At 39.1% G+C, this 22,849-nt stretch overlaps 1 protein-coding gene across 3 annotated transcripts in view; it reads left to right on the top strand.

Moving 5' to 3' along the window:
* strbp (spermatid perinuclear RNA binding protein) overlaps positions 1-22,849 on the top strand; it is a 267,170-nt gene that overhangs the window by 105,038 nt on the left and 139,283 nt on the right. For all 3 annotated transcript variants that reach the window (XM_072239910.1, XM_072239908.1, XM_072239909.1), the window contains exon 2: positions 20,705-20,896. In XM_072239910.1, coding sequence (XP_072096011.1) covers positions 20,894-20,896 — 3 coding nt within the window. In that variant the 5' untranslated portion in view covers positions 20,705-20,893. The remainder of the gene's footprint in view (positions 1-20,704; positions 20,897-22,849) is intronic.

Below are 22,849 nucleotides of genomic sequence, written 5' to 3'. Positions count from 1 at the left end.
CCAGTTTGTGAAAGGTTGTTCACCCCCATCTACCTTTTCTGACATTTGACTCAATTGGTATCCATTTTGCTCCTTTCTCTTTTATCTCATGACCTCCACTTTTGTTAAAAAGTCATATAGTCAGTGTTGAAACTCTGCTCATAACTGTCCTCTCTGATGCCTCCCCAAAATAAAACTTAGTCAAGAAAGATTTGCCATTGACAATTTTTTTGTTGGCTGTCCTTTACTAATCCACATTTTTCAAAGTTCAATGTAAATTTATTCTCAAAATATGTGTACTGTACCATACATAACATTGAGATTCACTTTCTTGCGGGCATGTACAGGAAAACAGGGACATGCAATAGAATCCAAACAGCTGTTAATTTTTTCTTGAGTTATTGTTAATAAAAGTTTCCTCCATCACTGTAAATCATTTATATCCTGGAATTGACAGGGTTATTTTTGCCTTTCTTTCACAAGGTGGAAGTTTGCAATTTTCACCCTTACATTCTTCAGAAATGTGGATAAATTCCATCAAAATGAGATAAATTGCGTCGTCTTTTTGGCATCATCTCTCCAACTATTTTGATCTGGTTCAGATCTCAAGATGCTTATTTACTTTGACTGTTAATACATCCCTTGTAAATTTCTGCCTTCTGCCTCATATGACTGGATTTGCCTTTTGATCCTTCAATGGCTGTACAGGTTACCTGACATTCTCTTTGCTGTTTAACAAGCTTACTTAAGTCCTATTAATACACTTTCTATGATTCAATGTATAGTTTCAAAAGAGTAAAAACAGGAAATGTTAACTTTGCTTCTCTTCTCACAGATGTGGCCTGATAAGTTGAATATTTCCAGCATTATATTGTAGATTTACAGCAGTTGCAATTTTTTTCTTTTTGATTTTCATGATCTTTTGAAATAATCGGAAGAATAAAAAATGTGAATAGAGTAATGTTCATCTGTATTCCATTTCTAAGGAGCTTATGCAGGCTTGAGAATCAGATTTATTATCACCAACCCACCTTTTTATTCTGTATCTTCCCCCTTCCTTCTCAATTCTGTAGAAGGATCTTGGCCCAAAATGTCAATTATCTATTCGTTTCCATAGTTGCTGCCTGACCTACTGAGTTCCTCTAGCACTTTGAGTGTGTAGCCATATGTTGTCTTTTGTTCTGTGGCAGCAAAGACATTAAATTTTTATTAATTGCAAATACGAGGGGTGATTGATAAGTTTGTGGCCTAAGGTAGAAGCAGTCAATTTTAGAAAACCTAGCACATTTATTTTTCAACATAGTCCCCTCCTACATTTACACACTTAGTCCAGCGGCCGTGGAGCATATGGATCCCTTCTTTGTAGAAGTTGGAGTCTTGGACCTCCAGAAAGTGGTCCACAGCAGGGGTGATTGATAAGTTCATGGCCTAAGATGAGTTATACAGCTCTTGTTACATGCACATGCAGTTCAACCCTTTGAGTGATTATGCAGAAAGTTTGAAGTTAATATCCCCGTCTACTTTAGGGCACGAACTTATCAATCACCCCCGCTGTGGACCACTTTCTGGAGGTCCAAGATGTCGACATCTACAAAGAAGGAATCCGTATGCTCCACAACTGCTGGACTGTGTAAATATACGAGGGGACTATGTTGAAAAATGAATATGCTAGGTTTTCTAAAATTGGCTCCTTCTACCTTTTGCCACAAACTTATCAATCACCCTTGTAGTTAAATAGTGCAAAAATTGGAATAACAAAGTCGTGTTTACGATTGTACCGAAATCTGATGGTGGAGCGGAAGGAGCTGTTTCTAAATCATTGGCTCTCAGTCTTCAGGCTCCTGTACCTCCTCCCTGATGGTAGTAATGTGAGGGGGTCATGTCCCAGATGATGTGGGACTTCAGTGATGGATGCTGCCTTCTGACAATGCCTCTTGAAGATATTCTTGTTGGTTGGGAGGGTTGTGTCCATGATGGGGCTAAGTTTACAAACCTCTGCAGCCTCTTGCAATTCTGTACATTGGAACCTTCATACCAGGCTGTGGCAAAATACTCTCCATGGTACATCTGTAGAAATTTGCAGGAGACTTTGTTGACATACCAAATCTCCTCAAACTCCTAACAAAGTACAGACCCCGGCTTGCCATGTTTATGATTACATTCTTGACTTAATGGGCTGAATGTCACTGCCTTTTCCTATAATTAACATTCCTTGTAATTTATGGTTAACTCATTGAAGGCTTCTTGACAATACTGTGTCAGCTAGTGAATTGGAAGCAGGACTAAGCATATGACTAAACCGCAGCTGATTGTAAACAAAATAAATTTACCTCAAATGTACTTAATCAGCAGAGCAAATAGCTTTTGATAAAACAGCATGATGCCTCCCAAGGAAAGCAGGACAATTTCTACAGAAAGTTGCATATTTGTACATATTAAATGTTTATAAAACCAGTCTTTTATATCAATATTGTCAACGGCTTGATTAATGGGAGAATATGTAATCATTGCCATTCCAGCAAGTGTTGTCATTATTTGCGGTCTTTAGTTATATGAGGGGTGATTGATAAGTTCGTGGCCTACAGTAGGAGTCAATTTTAGAAAACCTAGCACGTTTATTTTTCAACATAGTCCCCTCCTACATTTACACACTTAGTCCAGCGGTCATGGAGCATACGGATCTTGGACCTCCAGAAAGTGTCCACAGCAGGGGTGATCGATAAGTTCGTGGCTTAGGTAGAAGGAGATGAGTTATACGGCTCTCGTTATATGCATGTGCAGTTCAACTCTTTGAGTGATTATGCAGAAAGTTTGAAGTTAATAACTCATATCCTTCTACCTTAGGCCACGAACTTATCAATCACCCCTGATGAATTATTAACTTCAAACTTTCTGCATAATCACTCAAAGTGTTGAACTGCATGTGTATTTAACGAGAGCTGTATAACTCATTTCCTTCTACCTTAGGCCACGAACTTATCAATCACCCCTACTGTGGACGTTTTTTCATATCGATAGGCTATGAGTCATGGGTATTGCTGGACCTGGTGTTTGATGCAAAGTTTTTCTCTGCAGCTTGCTGATTGATACTCAGAAAGGTGTGACTAAAAGTACTGAGGAGGGTGCTAAAAGTCATCAAAGGAATTGAACACACTACATGAAGCGATGCCACAAGAACATGGCATCCATTATCAAGGACCCCAACCATCCAGGCCATGCTCTTTTCTTGCTGCTGCCATCAGGAAGGAGGCACAGAAGCCTTACATTCCACACCATCAGGTTCAGGAACAGTTGTTACCCTTATTAGGCTTGATCCACCGCACCAACCATTATCACAGACAGGCAATGGGGTCAGCCATGAGGCTCTTGAATCAGCATGAATAACTTCAGTCACCACTACTCTTAACTGATTCCACAACCTTTGGACTTTCAAGGACTTAACAATTTATGTTCTCAGTATTAATTAATTTCTGGATTTTCAGTTTGTCTTCTTTTGCACATTGAATGATTGTCAGTCTTTGTGTGTAATTTTTTAATTATTCTGTTGTATATCTTTGCTCTGTTGTGAATGCCTGAAAGAAAATGAATCTCTGGGTAGTATGCAGTGACATATATGTACTTAGATAATAAATTTACTTTGAAGTTGGAACAAGCTAAGTGACTGGTTGTGATCTTTCCAAATGGTTATAATGGAAAAATGTGAGGTTGTTCTCTTTGGTGTACAAAACGCAGAATTCCTACCTGTGATTGGCTAAAGGGGAAAAGTAGAATCCACAAGCCACAGGTCTCTTTGGGAGAATGGAAGAAGGATTGCAGAACATCCAATCTTGCACCTTCAAGCACCTTTTTGTTCCATGTATGGCAAAGATCCCATTTAATTCTTATCATGCATCACACAGTACATAGAATTGCAAAGGAAGTAAGCCATTCTCAACCCCAAAGGACTGTCTGAGAAGAAGAAAATGGCAGCATTTACCACAATTGACTATTAAGTATTTTATGATCTGAATTTGTGAGGAGTCTTAAATAACACAAGTTGATTTTTCTTTGAACTATATTATTAAAAATAAATGTTTTGATTTCAGCATCCATAAGACCCTATGACATAAGAAAAGAATTAGGCCATTTGGCCCATCAAGTTTGTTCTACCATTCCATCATGGCTGATTTATTATCCCTCACAATCCCATTCTCCTGCCTTCTCCCTGTCACTTTTGATGCCCTGACTAATCAAGATCCTATCAACTTTCCATGTTAAATGTACACAATGACTTGGCCTCCACAGCCATCTGTTGAAATGAGTTCTACAGATTCACCACCATCTGGCTAAAAAAAAAATTCCTCATCATTTGTTCTAAAGGGAAGTCCTTGTGTTCGGAGTTTGTATCTACTGGTGGTACTAGACTCTCCCACTATTGGAAACATTCTCTCCATGTTCTCTCAATCTAGGCTTTTCAATATTTGGTAGGTTTCAGTGAGAGCTCCCCCTTAACTCCAGTGAGTTCAGACCTAGAGCCATCAAATGCTCATCATATGTTAACCCTTTCATTCCGGGATCATTCTCATAAACTTCCTCTGGACTCTCTCCAATGCCGGCACATCCTTTCTTAAGAGGATACGCAAGCACCAATCAGGTAGACTAATGCCTTTTATTGTGGCTTTTGCTCTGAGTAGTGACTTAACAATATCATTATCATATTGTGGATAGCTCTTCATTATGTTGTGAAGGATACTCTTTTATTTTCATTGTGCTAGTATGAAAATGCACAAAATAAGCCACTAAACCTCATGTATTTTCCTCACTTTGTTGTTGCATTTATACTGGAACTTAGAATTGTTAATTCTGTGCCGAACTGCTGGCATTTACCTCTAAGTGTCAGGCATTTCTGGTCTCTTGTGCCCGTACAGAAATTGCCTGTGGAGCTCTGCTGGTTTTCTCAGAGTCCCTTTAATGTTGGACTGCAGCAGCAGAATGTGAACTTATGGCAGCGCTCCAGAAATATGTTGCAAAATCTGCCAAATTCAAGCCAGTGATTTTCAATTCTAATTTATTTCAATGAAAACATGTTCCTGTGTGGAACGAGGCTAATTAAGGATATGTATATGTCTGATACCAGAGCGCATGCATTCAAGATGAGAGGGGGTAATCTCAAAGGAAGTGTGAGGGGCAAGGTTTTTTTACACAAAGTGGTGATGGCATGCAATGCGCTGCCTGGGGTGGTAGTAGAGACAAAAACATTAGGGACTTTTAAGAGACTTTTAGATAGGTGTATGGAATGTGAGGAAAATTAAAGGGGGTGGACATTGTGTAGGCATAAGAGATTGGTTAGCCATTTGATTACTAATTTAATTGGTTTGACATAATATTGTGGGCTGAAGGGCCTGTTCCTGTGCTCTGCTGTTCTATGTACATTTGTTTTGCCTTAAAAGTTCTAAATAATTTTATATATTTTTAAGTTTTTATCTTTTGAATACACAAAATTTGGGAACATTCAGAAATATTCAAAGTCTTTGCCTGGTTTGCCAGTTGAATAACATGGGGGAATCTCTTAGCTGTCAATATTTCTTTAGCAATTTTGTGGGCAAGACTTAACTTTAACATACTCTCAAAACAATATGATATGTTAAATTGCGCAGGACCTTGCTGATATATAGCTGCTCATTATTTTTGGTTGCAATGACTTCTACAGACAATTCACAATGATGGATCTGTAAAAGCCTGTAAGTCTGTACTTGCCTGCTATGACAAAGATAAGCACCGTCAGTTTGCCACTGGATCCATGCCTTTTGTGTTTAGAGTTATTAGCGGTTCCTGAATGAAAAAAAAATTGTAACATTATAGGAATAGTTGCTTTATTTAATATTATTTATTTCCCTGAGCAAAATAACTTCTCTCTGTTGTTTCTAGGAGATTTGGGGATGGGTAGAGAATAGTTCTGTTAAACATACTGTTTAAAAATAACTTGTGCGTCAAGAAAAGAATAAACATGGCTACTGTATATTGTTTCAGCTACGTCTTAATAACAGGATTTCTTGTTCACCCAGTGGCATACTATCTTAAACATTTCAGGCATAAGGTTAAGTGTTGGCTCAATAGGAAAAGCAAACTTCTCCATAGAAAATGATGGTAAACAATGCAGCTGGTTTCGGAAGTATTAGGGAAAAGAATAGTGATACTGCTGAAACATGCAAATATCTGTGATCTTCTATGCAAAAGTTCATATGTAGAATCAATTCCAAGTTGTTAGAAGCTTAGACTAGTGATGATTTGTGGGTATTCTCTTGGTTTATAATAAATTGTTTTACCAAGCTATCCATTATATTGGTAATTAAGAAATTCAGATCTGAGTGATCTGCCATCATTTTTCACCTTTAGCTGCTCTTTTCTAATTTGCTTTGGCAGTCCCTCAGGTTTGAGTTTTAAGGTGGCTAATGAGGACAATGTAGGACAGCTGACTCTTCCGCAAATGGAGCTAGTAATGACCAATGGGATGGGTGAGTAGTTTGTCAGGTAGTCCACCCCTTCCGCCAACTACAAAAGACCCATATACTTGGTCTTGTGAAAGCTTCTCTTTCCATTGCACTGCATTGAAAGATACCATGTCCTAAGCAATTTGTTAGGTTTATCAAATAAAATTCTAGCAGTGATTCACATAAAGAGACATAAATTGAAAACAAAACATTGCAGGTCTCAAAAATCACAAATAAAAACAGGAAAAACAGTTCCTGTGTGTCAAGATCTCTGAGGATCTAACCTGGTCCCAACATATTGATGTAGAAACATGGAAACATAGAAAATAGGTGCAGGAGTAGGCCATTCGGCCGTTCGAGCCTGCACCACCATTCGGTATGATCATGGCTGATCATCCAACTCAGAACCCTGTACCTGCCTTCTCTCCATACCCCCATCCCTTTAGCCATAAGGGCCATATCTAACTCCCTCTTAAATATAGCCAGTGAACTGGCCTCAACTGTTTCCTGTGGCAGAGAATTCCACAGATTCACCACGCTCTGTGTAAAGAAGTTTTTCCTCATCTCGGTCCTAAAAGGCTTCCCCTTTATCCTTAAACTGTGACCCCTTGTTCTGGACTTCCCCAACATCAGGAACAATCTTCCTGCACCTAGCCTGTCCAATCCCTTTAGAATTTTATACGTTTCAATAAGATTCCCTCCTCAATCTTCTAAATTCCAGCGAGTATAAGCCTAGTTGATCCAGTCTTTCATCATATGAAAGTCCTGCCATCCCAGGAATCAATCTGGTGAACCTTCTTTGTACTCCCTCTATGGCAAGAATGTCTTTCCTCAGATTAGGGGACCAAAACTGCACACAATACTCCAGGTGTGGTCTCACCAAGGCCTTGTACAACTGCAGTAGAACCTCCCTGTTCCTGTACTCGAATCCTCTTGCTATGAATGCCAGCATACCATTCGCCTTTTTCACCGCCTGCTGTACTTGCATGTCCACTTTCCATGACTGGTGTACAATGACACCCAGGTCTCGTTGCACCTCCCCTTTTCCTAATCGGCCACCATTCAGATAATAATCTGTTTTCCTGTTCTTGCCACCAAAGTAGATAACCTCACATTTATCCACATTAAATTGCATCTGCCATGAATTTGCCCACTCACCTAACCTATCTGAGTCACCCTGCATCCTCTTTGCATCCTCCTCACAGCTAACACTGCCACCCAGCTTCGTGTCATCCGCAAACTTGGAGATGCTGCATTTAATTCCCTCATCTAAGTCATTAATATACATTGTAAACAACTGGGGTCCCAGCATTGAGCCTTGAGGTACCCTACTAGTCACTGCCTGCCATTCTGAAAAGGTTCCGTTTATTCCCACTCTTTGCTTCCTGTCTGCCAACCAATTCTCTATCCACATCAATACCATGCCCCCAATACCGTGTGCTTGCACACTAATCTCCTGTGTGGGACCTTGTCAAAAGCCTCTTGAAAATCCAAATATACCACATCCACTGGCTCTCCCCATCCACTCTACTAGTTACATCCTCAAAAATTCTATGAGATTCGTCAAAGATGATTTCCCTTTCACAAATCCATGCTGACTTTGTCTGATGATTTTGCTGCTTTCCAAATGTGCTGTTATCACATCTTTGATAACTGACTCTAGCATTTTCCCCACGATCGATGTCAGGCTTACCGGTCTATAATTCCCCGGTTTCTCTCCCTCCTTTTTTAAAAAGCAGGGTTACAGTAGCCACCCTCCAATCCTCAGGAACTAATCCAGAATCTAGAGAGTTTAGAAAAATTATTACTAATGCATCCACTATTTCTTGGGTTACTTCCTTAAGCATTCTGGGATGCAGACCATCTAGCCCTGGGGATTTATCCGCCTTTAATCCCTTCAATTTACCTAACACCACTTCCCTACTAACATGTATTTCCCTCAGTTCCTCCATCTCACTGAACCCTCTGTCCCCTACTATTTCTGGGAGATTATTCATGTCCTCCTTAGTGAAGACAGAACCAAAGTAGTTATTCAATTGGTCTGCTATGTCCTTGTTCCCCATGATCAATTCACCTGTTTCTGACTGATGTAGTTATAAAGAAGGCAAGACAGCAGCTATACTTTATTAGGAGTTTGAAGAGATTTGGTATCTTAACAAATACACTCAAAAACTTCTATAGCTGTACCGTGGAGAGCATTCTGACAGGCTGCATCACTGTCTGGTATGGAGGAGCTACTACACAGGACTGAAAGAAGCTGCAGAAGGTTGTAAATCTAGTCAGCTCCATCTTGGGCACTAGCCTACAAAGTACCCAGGACATCTTTAGGGAGCAGTGTCTGAGAAAGGCAGTGTTCATTATTAAGGACCTCCAGCACCCAGGGCATGCCCTTTTCTCACTGTTACCATCAGGTAGGAAGTATTGGAACCTGAAGGCACACACTCAGCGATTCAGGAACAGTTTCTTCCCCTCTGCCATCCGATTCCTAAATGGACGTTGAAGCTTTGGACACTACCTCACTTTTTTTAATATACGGTATTTCTGTTTTTACATGTTTTTTTAATCTATTCAATATATGTAATTGATTTACTTAATTTATTATTATTATGTTTTATTTTATTTTTTTTCTCTCTGCTAGATTATGTATTGCATTGAATTGCTGCTGCTAAATTAACACATTTCACGTTGCATGCCGGTGATAATAAACCTGATTCAGGTTCTGATTCTGAAATGCTGTGACCAGCAAAGTAGATGAGGAGAAAGCAATGGGTGTGATGTGTTGGATTTTTGGAAGGCATTTGATAAAGCACCACACAGGAGGTCGATCCAGACACCCCACCTCTCCCTGAAGTTCCGGGAGTCTCCCGCATATTAATAGTGGCTCCCTGATGCCCACAAATTATATACAATATCACGGAAATCAATTTTTTTGAGAGCCAGCAAGAGAAAGCAAGACAGAGCACGAGAGCGACCATGAGAGAGAGAGAGAGCGCGTGAGCAACCACGAGAGAGAGAGAGCGCGCCATGGCAGAGTGTTCCAAAAAAAATATAAAACGTACATCACCCCAGACTACACTAAAGTGTACCCCTGTGTTGCTCGCTGCACTGTTTGCAACAGTGACTTTTTTATTGTCCATGGTGGGTTAAGACTGTAAAAGACATGTTGAGGTGAGTTTAACAGATGTTATTCGTTCATTAGCATAGCTAACGTTATTTAAACTAGCTGGCCAGCTGCTAAGGAGCTACTCTATTGCAGACATCCCACCTCTCCCAGGAGTCTCCTGCAAATTGATGGTGCTACCTCCCTGAAATGAGTGGGATGTCTGTTGATCAATAAATGTTAGTGTGCATGGGATTGGCAGTAATCTACTAATATGATGAGAATGTTACCAGACAGAATGTAAAAAATAGGAATAAAAGGATTGTTCTCTGACTGGCAGACTATGACTAGTTGGGTACTGCAGAGCCTCTTCCATCTCTCCTCATAAGTGAACATTCCATTTCAAGCAACACTGTGGAGAATCTCCTCAGCACCCTCAGTGGTATCATGTTGCTCCTATAAATGTGACCAAACTGCATGTAGTACATCACTGTTTTATTAAGCTGGAACATAACCCCCTGCTTTTGTGTTCAGTGGCCTGACTATTGAAAACCAGTATTCTACATGCATTCATAGCAACATTATCTACATATGCTGCCAACTTCAAAGATCTCTGGAGTTGGCGCCAAGCTCCCTCTATTCAGTATTCCCTAGGACATTACCATTAATGCATGTGTACTCATTTGTACTCCAAAAATGTATCATCTCTCATTTACTAGGATTAAACCCAATTTGCCATTTCTCAGTCGATTTCACCAACAGAATTATACCTCCCTGTGGCCTAAGACTACACTTCACACTGTCAAATTTAACAATCTGTGCAGATTAGAAATAACATCTCCGTCTCGCTGACAATCAACACTGGCGCATCACAGGGGTATGTGCTTAGCCCACAGCTCTACTCTCTCTACATCCGTGACTATGTGGCTAGGCACAGCTCAAATGCTATCTATAAATTTGCTGATGATACAACCATTGTTGGCAGAATTTCAGATAGTGACAAAAGGAGTACAGGAGGGAGATATACCAGTTAGTTGAGTGGTGTCAGAGCAACCATCTTGCACTCAACATTAGCAAAACCAAAGAGCTGATTTGTAGACTTCAGAAAGGGTAAGATGAGAGAACGAACCAATCCTTGTAGAGGGATCAGAGGTAAAGAGAGTAAGCAATTTCAAGTTCCTGGATGTCAAAATCTCTGAGGACCTAACCTGGACACAACATGTTGATGCAGCTATATTTCATTCGGAGTTAGAGGAGATTTGACTTGTCAACTAAAACACTCGAAGTTCAACAAATGTATTATGGAGAGCATTCTGACTGGCTGCATCACCATCTGGTATGGGAGGACTACTGCACAAGATTGAAGTAAGTTGTAGAAACTTGTAAAATTAGTCAGCTTCTTCATGGGTACTAGACTCTTGTAGTATCCAAGACATTTTCAAGCAGTGGTGCCTTTGGAAGGTGGTGTCCATCATTAAGGACATTCTCTCTTCTCATTGTTACTGTTGGAAAGGAGGTACAGAAGCCTGAAGTGATTCAGGAACAGCTTCTTCTCCTCTACCATCCGATTTCTAACATTGAACCCATGAACACTACCTCAATAATTTTTATAATTTCTGGGGTTTTTTGCACTACTCATTTTTAACTTAACTATTTGATAAACATATATATACTTGCTGTAATTCAGTTTTTCTTTATATTTATATAACATGTATTTCATTGCACTGCTGCTGTAAAGTTAATGAATTTCACGACATATGCCAGTGGTTTTACACCTGATTCTGTATTAGTAACTAACCCATTGTCAGCTTCCATAGGGAGCCAATCTTGTCTGCAGAAAAAAAACTCCAAATTCACTTTTTGTTATTTTCTGTCTGAATGCCTCTGGTCAGTTCTAAATCAGACAGGTTGATCGCAGGACATATCACTTCTTGTAGGCAAATTTGAAAATACTTCCTCTATCATCCTGGCTGTCAAGTTATTGTATGTTTTATTTGGATAAATAATCTTCTCCTCAATTGGAAGAAAGGTCTACATAATGAGGATATCAGCACATTGTAAATACTATGGTAACCATGTAAAAATGCACTTCTCAGACCAATAACAAGAGTATCTTAGTACTCTCATCCAAGTATTTATAAAAGGCGTATAGAAATGAGAAATGAATAAAAATCTATATTCCTATCCATGAAAACAACATGTCAGCCATCTTTCAGGCCAACCTGATTAAAATTGTGCTAAAACTGATGACAACCTCCTGCTTGGAAATGATTTTTTATTGACTTGGGAGCAGAATTTTTATTCTTGCTATTAAATCCATAACCATCTGACAGCATCAGTTGTGATATTCATTTCATGCCAGATGTTGTGCCAAGCATGGCAGTCTATAATTAGCAAGCAAGGATGAAGCAGTGCTTCTTAACATGGGCAGTACTTGGATTCCATAGCAACATACACAGAATGCTGGAGCAACTCAGCAGGTCAGGCAGCATCTATGGAAATGATAAACAGTCAACGTTTTGGGCTGAGATCCTTCTTCAGGACTGGAAAGGAAGGGGAAGACCTCAGAGAATAAAAAGGTAGGGATAGAGTGGGGAAGGGCGACTGACTAGAAGGTGATAGGTGAATGCAGGTGGATGGGAAAGGAAAACGGCAACGGCAGGAGAAGAAGGAATCTGATAAGAGAGGAGAGTGGACCATAGGTGAAAGGGAGGTAAGAGGGCCACTAGGATGAGATGATGGGCAGGTGAGGAGAAAAGGTTAGAGGCCAGAGGGAGGAATAGAAGCAGAGGAAAAAAAAGAAGAAACTGATATTCATGCCTTCAGGTTTACGTCTTGTTTAGTGTATGCCAAGTGAATGTGATATTTGTCCAGATTTTCACTATTGTGTTTTGACATTATTTTTAACAGCTGGTGTGTCAGCCTTCCTAAATCTTCAGCATCACAGAATAGTTTTATTTATTTAGAGATTCAGCATGGAACAGGCCCTTCAGGCCCAATGAGTTGCACTGCTTAGCAACCCACTGATTTAACCCTAGCCTAATTACAATTTATGAAGACTAATTAACTTACTAATCAGTTTGGGCTGTGGGAGGAAATCAAAGCAACTGGAGAAAACTCCTTACAGAGGACATCAGAATTGAAGTCCGAACTCTGACGCACGGAGCTGTAATAGCATCGTGCTAACCACTACGCTACCATGACTTTGATTATTTGGTAACTTGCTCTTACTTGTCAAAGAGTTAGGAAATTAATTCTAAAGGGAGTTCAGTGGTCAGAAATGCAAGTAGTAGAAGAGTTGGGGGGCATTCTAGGCTCCCTCAGACAGTTGCTTTTGCGGCAAGCAAAATCAGCTTACTCAGAAAACATTCTATTTAATGAGGTAAAGAAACTGACTTTATTATGGAAATTGCAGCATTTTTTCTGACAAATGAATTACCAAAGAAAATTGTAATAAGTGGAAGTTAGTTTTTTATATATATTATGTGCAGTAAATCAGTAATGTGGCTAACAGGTGTGATTACAAGTTTGCACAGTTATCGCCATCTGGGAATGATTTGCGGCTTTTTGTTATGTGTTAATGAGAGCAAGCTAAAAGTTATGAATTAAAAATCCCCCTTTCTGGCCTTGCCCCCCTGTCTATATCTATTCTGACTGTTTGCACAACATTGACCCTATCTAACCTACTATCTGAATTTGCAGTACATATCATTCCCAACTTCATCAAACTTACTAGCAAGCATTGCTGTTGCACTTTAGCAAACAGAGGGTGAACATCAGCTCTCTGATACCTTGTACTGGATCATAAACATAAGAAATTCTGCAGATGCTGGAAATCCACAGCAACACCCACAAAATGATGGAAGAACTCAGCAGGTCAGGCAGCATCTATGGAGGGAATAAGCAGTTGGTGTTTTGGGTCAAAACCCTTCATCAGGGTCATGGGGGCCAGATTAGAGGCATTCAAATCTGGTAACCAAGAAAGTTACGAGAGTTCAGGTATGATCTTCAGAAAGCTATTTCATGGGTGAAGTGACAATTAGAGACAAAACTTGAATTGACGAAGCATCCTGATGAAGAGTCTCGACCCAAAACATCAACTATTTATTGCCATCCTTAGATACTGTCTGACCTGCTGAGCTCCTCCAGCATGTTTTGTGTATTGTCTCTGAATCAATGAAGGATGCTCAGCAGTTGTGGCAGGGGTTGAATGCTATCAGTAAAGTCAAGCGACATAGGCAACAAGAGGGATTTTGCAGGGGCTGTGGCAGGGGTTGAATGCTATAAAGTAAAGTCAAGTGACATAGGCAACAAGAGGGATTTGCTTCCAGATGAGCTCAATGCTCGCTTTAACCATCAAAGCATGGAGAAGCCATCACAAACTCCCAGTGATTTCAGTCTCTGATGCTGATGTGCAAGCAGGCATTAAGACGTTGAACCCACAAAAAGCTTCAAGTCTAGATGGGGTAACTGGCCAAGTATTAAAGACCTATGCTGATCAACTGGCTGGAATTTTCACTGAGATCTTTAACTTCTCACTTCAGCAGTCTGAGGTACCCACCAGCTTCAAGAAGACTTCACTTATACCAGTGCCTAACAAGAATGTGGTAACCTGCCTCAAGAACTATCATTCAGAAGCACACATATCCACAGTGATGAAGTGTTCTGAGAAGTTGATGATGAAACATTATCAACTCCTGCCTGAGAAGTCAGTTGGATCCGCTGCAATTTGCCAACCAGCGCAACAGGTCCACAGTAGATGCCATCTCATTTTGGCTCTTCACTCAACCCTGGAACATCTGGACAGCAAAGATGCATACATCAGGATTCTCCTTATCAACTACAGCTCAACATTCAATACCATCATCCCCTCAAAACTAAACAATAAGCTTCAAGACCTTGGCCTCAATATCTCCTTGTGCAATTGGATCCTCGATTTCTTCACTTGCAGATCCAGTCAGTTTGGATTGGCAAGAATTTCTTCTCCACAATTTTCATCAGCACAGGTGCACCACAAGGCTGTGTGCTTAGCTCCCTGCTCTACTCCCTTTACACTTACGACTGTGTGGCTAAGCACAGCACCAATACCATATTCATGTTTGCTGATGACTCCATTGACTTTCGCCAAATCAAAGGTGGTGCCAAATCAGCATATTGGAGGGAGATGGAATATCTGGCTGAGTGGTGCCACAACAACAACCTCCCACTCGATGTCAACAAGACTAAGGAGCTGATTATTGAGTCAGTCTTCATCGGAGGATCAGAGGTGGAGAGGGTCAGCAACTTTAAATTCCTCGGTGTTATCTTTTCAGGGGACTTGTCCTGGGCCCAATACATAAGAAAGCTCAGCAGCATCTTTATTTAAGAGTTTGTGACGATTCTAGATGTGTGGCAGAGAATATATTGACTGGCTGCATCACAGCTTGGTATGGAAAACCAATAGATACCTTCATAGAGCTAATTTGGTTCCTTTAGTAGATTTTATGAAGCAATTATTTTGTAGATGGAATCCACTTACACTTTCGTTAGCTGGCCGAATTCGTGCAGTTAAAATAATTTTACCTAAATTTTTATATGTATTTTAAAATATTCCTTTTTTTTTAAACTTAAGAAGTTTTTTGATCAGGTTGATTCTATTATTTCATCTTTTGTTTGGAATAATAAAAGACCAAGAATTGGAAAATATCATTTACGAAAGTTAAAAAAGTTGGAGGTCTTTCTCTACCTAATTTAAGAATGTATTATTGGGCTGTTAATATACGTTATGTGTGTTCTTGGTCATATTGGACTGATAAAAATGAATGACCATCTTGGGTTGATTTGGAATTGAAAGTTGTGAAACAATTTTACTTAACTTCGTTATTAGGAGCTTCTTTACCTGTACAACTAGCCAAAATTTCTAATCTAAATTTATATCCTATGATTAATCAGTCATTACGAATTTGGGACCAGTTTCGTAATTTTTTTAATCTCAAAAAATTTAACCTTCTTGCTTTAATTTATCGATATTATTTATTTAAGCCTTCACTTAGTGATCCTACCTTTTTTCTTTGGAGGAATAAAGGAGTCTATTCCTTCATGGATCTGTTCCAAGAAGGCCAATTGATGTCCTTTGAGAAATTAGTAACTAAATTAGTACTCTCTTGTACTCACATTTCTTGCAATATCTTCAGGTCAGACATTTCTTACAAGAATATTTAAGTAATTTTCCATATATACAAGATTCTGACCTGTTAGACATTATTTTATAAATGAATCCTTTAGTGAAAGGTTTTATTGGGAAAATTTATTATTTACTATTACAACAGTACAATTATCCTTTACTTAAGATTAAGCAAAATTGGGAAAGTGAGCTTAACATGACCTTGATAACAGAAGATTGGTTGCGAATTTTGAAGTTGGTTAACTGTTCTTCAATTTGTGCCAGTCACTCTTTAATTCAATTTAAAATTGTAGATCGTTACTATTTGACAAAGGAGAGACTGTCTAAAATATTCCCTAATGTTGATAGTCAGTGTGATAGTTGTAAAACTGAGACAGCTGCATTGACACATAATTTACAACCTAATAAATTGACAGTTTTGTTCAGTATAATCCCTCAATATATTCACGGTATTTCTATATCAGACCAACATGTAATTGCATTTGTTACATTATTGGCCAGAAGGGCTATCTTATTGAAATGGAAAGATGCCTCTGCTCCCACTGATACAATGGTAGGCGATGTTATGTCTTAGTTTGGAGAAAATCAGAAGTCAAACTTTTGATCCTCGATTTGACTTTGAGAAAAGGTGGGGTTCTTTTGCCCGCTACTATCATTTGATTTGAGTTAATTAAGATGGTCCCCTTCTGATTCTTGTTTAAATGGATTTGAGTTGGCGGATTGATGTTTTTCTTTTTTGGAAGCTTGTATGGTGTATAGCTCCGGGATTATGCTCCCAATGGTTTTTTTTTCGTTTTTTTTCTGTTAGTAGGGGTTTTTTTGTTTTAGTTAGTAGGGGTTCTTTTTTCCTTATTTCTTTTTTCCAAAAAAATTGTTTTAACATTTTATTTTTTTTCTTATTATTATTGATATATTGTTTAGCTTTGTTAATCAGTTATTTGATAATTTAATTCTTATTGTACATATTGACATGTTGACTTGATTACTTTTATGTATTTTTTTGTTGATTTTCAATAATAATTAATAAAAAAGATTTAAAAATGAAAATGAAAATGAAAATGGAAAGCCAATGCCCATGAATGGAAAATCCTACAAAAAGTAGTGGATACATCCCAGCACATCATGGGTAAAACCCTCCTAACCATTGAGCATGTCTACATGAATAACTGTCGCAGGAAAGGAGCATTCATCCATTAGGGACCCCCACCATTCAGGTCATCCTCTCTTCTTGTTGTTTCCATCAGGAAGAAGGTACAGGAGCCTCAGGGGTCACACCTCCAGGTTCAGGAATGGTTTTATCCCTCAACCATCAGGCTCTTGAACCAAAGGGAATGACTTCACTTCCCCATCATTGAACTGTTCCCAAACCCTATGGGCTCACTTTGAAAGATTCTTCATCTCATGCTCTCAATATTTATAGCTTATTTATTTATTATTATTATTTTTCTTTTTGTATTTACACAGTTTATTGACTTTTGCACATTGGTTGTCCACCCAAGTTGGTGCAGTCTTTCATTGATTCTGGTATGGTTATTATTCTGTTATGGATTTACTGAGTATGCCCAGAAGAAAATGAATCTCAGGATTGTATATGTGTAATAACTTTACTTTGAACTTCTGAGCTTACAATAGTCATTACCATCTGTCTGCCACCCCTCCCCAAACTGTAACTGACTTTGTCAAAGGCTGCCAAGATTTCAAGAAAGGATAATGTGACTTCCTCTGGTTGAATATTGTTTACTTGTTAGATGAGGGCAATGTTTCCTTTAAGGTGTGGGCATGTGCGCGCGCATACATCTTTTGCTACTAGACCACAAAGGAACTTAAACTGAGCACAAAAGCTTGTCACCCTCTACCTCGTTGGCATGTTAAGTATATTTCACAATCGTACCAATCATATTTCCTTTTCTGTTTTCTGATGCAGACAGTGTTGGACAATGTGGAGTTTATGATAATTTGTCTGCAGATTTTAGAACTGGCTTATTAATACTGTATTTATTGAAGAATTTATTCAGTGTGCACTTGTTATCACTGGGCAAAAAATTGCACAGCTCAAGATTTTTTGCACACACTGATCATTACAAATTAGAGGGCTATTTTCATTGCCATTGAAGAAGCAAAGCCTTTTTTGGATGGGTTAAAACAGGGCTGAAAGAAGCAGGTGTCCATATGCTTCCATTGCTTGGCTCCATATTCTCTAAAAGATCCTGAAAGCACCTTCTCCATTTTAAGTCATTGTGGACCAGTGATTTAAGCAATAGTGGCAATGTTACATTATTTCAAAGACACTTATAGCAAATCCTGAATCTCTTCATCTGTCCACCTGGTAATCTTTTCCTGATACAGAGCTTGGAATCGAGTGTCTGGTTCGGGAGTCTGGTGTCAGGTGCATTAAAGATGTGGCCTGCCTGATGAAGCCAAATTGTGTGACTAGAGTCTCAGTGCTGGGAATATTGGCCTGGCAGAAGATGCTGCCTGAATTCCACCATGGATGGTCCCCAGCCCAGCCACAAGAGGAGGAGGCTTGGGCATGGAGCTAGCAACTCCAACCCATAAAAACCCAGAGTTACAAAAATGCCAACAGAAGCTCTAAAGACCTCATCCCTGGGAGAGGAAGGATCTTTGAAGATGGGCTACAGCTGGGGACAACTTGAAAGACTGGCCCAGGACAGAGGACTCTGACAAGCTCCTGTCAGTGGCCTTTGTTCCCCAGTAGGGGTGACGGGCTGAAGTATGTAAGAAGATGTTGGTTCACTTATCCTTCCAGTGTATTCAAATGGTGATGCCTTAAAAAGGTGGAATCCATCATTTAGGACCCCCATCACCCAGTATTCATCTCTTTGCTACCATCAAGGAGGTAGTTCAGGAACCTGAAGACACGCACTCAATATTTTAGGAACAGCTTCTTCCCCTTCTTCATCAGATTTCTAAATGGACAATTAGCCCATTTCCCAACCTGCCAAAGGGCTTCGGTCTGAAACATTGACTGTACTCTTCTTCTAGATGCTGCCTGGCCTGCTGAATTCCTCTAGAATTTTGTGTGTGTTGCTCGGATTTCCAGAGTCTGCGGATTTTCTCTTGTTTCTTATTATTTTTTTCCCTTTTTTGCAGTACTAATTTAATATATATATATCTCTTCTAATTAAGTTTTTAATATATATTGCAATGTACTGCTGCTGCAAAATATCATATTTCATGACATATGCCAGTGATATTAAACTTGACTCTGATTCTGAACAGTCCACCCCCTTGGCAAATGTACAAAAACAAAAGGTTGCATTTTCCTTGGTAATAGTGAATTTATACTCTGATATCTAACAGTGTTTGCTTCAGGTTGTGAAATTGCAGTCCAATTAGCACTTCAGTGTCTCTATTGTTTTCCTTTGAAAGTTGCACCCTGCTATAATCTGTCTGCTTTATGTCTGAGATTTTCCTTCCACAAAATAACCTGTGCTCCCAGGAGTTTTGTCTCTTCAATTAACAATGTGTTAAAGTGCAATATATAAACAACACAGCAACACACATAAAAATTGCTGGTGAACGCAGCAGGCCAGGCAGCAACTCTAGGAAGAAGTACAGTCAATGTTTCGGGCCGAGTCCCTACGTCAGGACTAACTGAAAGAAGAGATAGTAAGAGATTTGAAAGTGGGAGGGGGAGATCCAAAATGATAGGAGAAGACAGGAGGGGGAGGGATGGAGCCAAGAGCTGGACAGGTGATTGGCAAAAGGGATATGAGAGGATCATGGGATGGGAGGCCTAGGGAGAACGAAAGGGAGAGGGGAGAAGCCCAGAGGATGGGCAAGGAGTATAGTGAGAGGGACAGAGGGAGAAAAAGGAGAGAGGGGAAAAAAAATAACAACAACAATAATAATAAATAAATAAATAATGGATGGGGTATGAAGGGGAGGTGGGGCATTAATGGAAGTTAGAGAAGTCAATGTTCATGCCATCAGGTTGGAGGCTACCCAGACGGAATATAAGGTGTTGTTCCTCCAACCTGAATGTGGCTTCATCTTGACAGTAGAGGAGGCCATGGATAGACATATCAAATGGGAATGGGACGTGGAATTAAAATGTGTGGCCACTGGGAGATCCTGCTTTCTCTGGCGGACAGAGCGTAGGTGTTCAGTGAAGTGGTCTCCCAGCCTAAACAACACATTTTATCCCACTCATAAAGAGTGGTAGTATTTTATCTAGATTCCACCATAACACTTTTGTATTATTGGGTGCTTAAGAAATGTGGTATTTTAGACTTTTGCAAATAGTTGGAATATTACAAAACTAGTAAACTGATTAGAACGTGAAAGTTCATGAGTAAAGTTACTGTATGTGTAAAATATGTATTTAAGTAAATTGGAAATAATTCATCTTCATGCAGTGTTTGAATGCAGATTATCAGTTATAAAAATCTGAACTGTCATTTAGATACACAGACAAGATTCTGAAGATACCGGAAATCGAGCGATACACACGCACAAAATGCTGGTGGAATTCAGCAAGTCTTCGTGAAAGGTTTTGGCCTGAAACGACAACTGTTCATTGCGTGACCATAGATGCTGCCTGGCCTGCTGAGTTCCTCCAGCATTTTGTGGGCGTTGCTTACAGTCATTTAAGTATCGTGGTTGTATTTAACAGCAGGTTTGTGGTTTCTGACTATGTCAAATGAGAAAAAAGAAATCTTGACATATTCAATCTATCCAGAAACTTGGGGATATGGAGCAAGCAAGCATTCAATTAGGTGTGTTGCAGACCGCTGGTTCCACATTCCCCAGAGCCTTAGCTGTTAGTTCAACCACTTTTTTAAAGTAGTTACCTCATCTTACATAGGTTTTGTGATTTAGCTTTCATTCCATGTAACCCAACATTTTTAAACAGAGATTTGCAATTCTCCCCTTAATTTAATCGTATCTTTTAAATTACAGTCCTTGAGCAAGTGATTTTTTTTTTGCTGCACAATTTTCACTTTGAACTGCTGTGTCCTTTTTCTCTAGGTACGTTACAAAGAACGCCTTACTGTACCATTTGCTATTTTAAGATCTGAGTTGTCGAGGGATTAGAAGAGCTTATGAGGAAGTTCTGTTGCAAAAAGGAAAACCAGTGGCTAAAGGAGACTGCAGAAAGTAAGGAGCATCGAACAGGACAAGACACAAAAAGGAAACTGGAATAGCAAGTAGAGAATCATGGTATGTCTTTGGGCTTTGTCACTTACGACCTTGTGTTTTATGTGAAAAATTAAAAGTGATCTAATGGATGTAATCGGCATATCCCAATAAAAACATTCAACAAAAATCTATCCAATAGCTTAATATTAAGTACCTGGGTAGCGAAATTCCTTATGCAAGGTATAACATTCTTGATTTATTGCCAGGATTTTAAACCACAATGAAATCTCAAGAGTCTGCAGCATATGAATTATTAATTGCAAAGAGGATGTTCATAAATTACGTGCTGTAATGAAACGGGCGTTAACATGCTGCTGTAAAATGCCAAATGACCTTGTTCTCCACTGCATAGCTGAAATTTTGGGTGCTTGTCATTGTCCTGTCTAGCAGAATCATTGCAGAATGAATCGGGATGTTCTGAGAGATGTATCAGCTGGCTTGGCTGTTGTTAGGTAAACGGATGTTGCGTGTCAGCACTATTTAATCTTCTGCTCAAATTACGTTATTACACCACCTAATTATATGGTGAAGTCAAGAAGCACTAATGATTATAGGGGAAGTACTGCTCTAAATATATACTAATAATGTTAAAAATTACATTTTTGTAATTATGACCATGGACTTTTTGCGTCTTATTTTCATGTTTCTCTTGAAACCAGATCTAGCACTATCAGTGCAAGTGCAGTTTTGGTTGAATACCGATGCTTGATAAAGCTATACTCTGAATTTATTTGTGGATTTTCTGGATACAAAATGTAATTTTTAATGTCAGAAAATTCTCCTGATAGCTAATGAATTAACGAATGTGTGGCGTGTGCACCTATTGTTAATTGATAACAAATTAAGGGTGGTAGAAAAGGGAGGAGCGCCATGGTAGCATAGCGGCTAACACAACGCTATTACAGCTCGGGGTATCAGATTTCTGTACTCAGTTCCGCTGTCCTCTGTAAGAAAGTTTGTAAAGTACGCATGTGTTTCCTCCGAGTGCTCTGTTTGCCTCCCACAATCCAAAGACATATCAGATAGTAGCTTAAGTGGTCATTGTATATTGTCCTATGATTAAGCAAGGGTTAAATTGGTGGATTGCTTGATGGTGTAACTCGTTAAGCCAGAAAAGCCTATTCATGCTGTATCTGAAAATAAAGAATGAAATAAAAAATAGTAAACTATGGGAAGAATTATGTTATCATTTATCTTGGCTTGGTTAATACAATGAACATGTAAGTTATACCTTACATATTTATGTGTGAGTTGTTCTTTTATAGTCTGCTTAGGAGCATCTAAATAGCAGATATATATTAGGCTGATGATTACTAATTATGTATTTTTTAAAAATCCAAAAACAGGTGCAGAACATATAATCTATAACAAAAGCTTTGATTCCAGAGGATTAACAGACACTTGCGTTTAAGAAAGAAGAGTGTAAATGTCCAGCGAACTATAGAGCTGTGCTGATAACAGTGTCAGATAGAGAACATTTCAAAACCAAAAAGACGGTCAATAGAAACAGAATAGTGAACACTCCACATGGATTTTTGAAGCGTGGTTTGATCAGTGTCACTAAACTCTAAACTCTTTGAAGAGCTAATAGAGGATTTGGCTGAGGATAATGTATGAGATGCAGTATATGAATAATGCCAAAAGGCCATAGGTCAAAATGTGGCAGCTTGTCACTCAAAGAATAAAATATAAGCAACTGGTGTTAACAAATGAATGAAATAGATAGTTAACTTTAATTTAGAAAGTGGAGACTGGAAATTGGGTCTCCACAAGTTTCTGTACTAAGGTTGCCATCTCCCACAATTTACTGTATATTATCTGTTTAGGCATTGGAATCAATGGATAATGTGAGGATAGTGGGTGTTGAGGGATGCCTCAAATTTGAAGAGAACATTTATAATCTTTCAAAAAAAGCAAATGATTTTCAGTGTTGGCAAGCACGGGTATAATATTTTGTTAAGAAAATAATGAGTC

The sequence above is a fragment of the Mobula birostris genome, chromosome 22 (assembly GCF_030028105.1).
Source record: "Mobula birostris isolate sMobBir1 chromosome 22, sMobBir1.hap1, whole genome shotgun sequence".
NCBI lineage: Eukaryota > Metazoa > Chordata > Chondrichthyes > Myliobatiformes > Myliobatidae > Mobula > Mobula birostris.
Note: the sequence above shows the minus strand (reverse complement) of the source record. Positions and strands in the feature narration are given on the sequence as shown.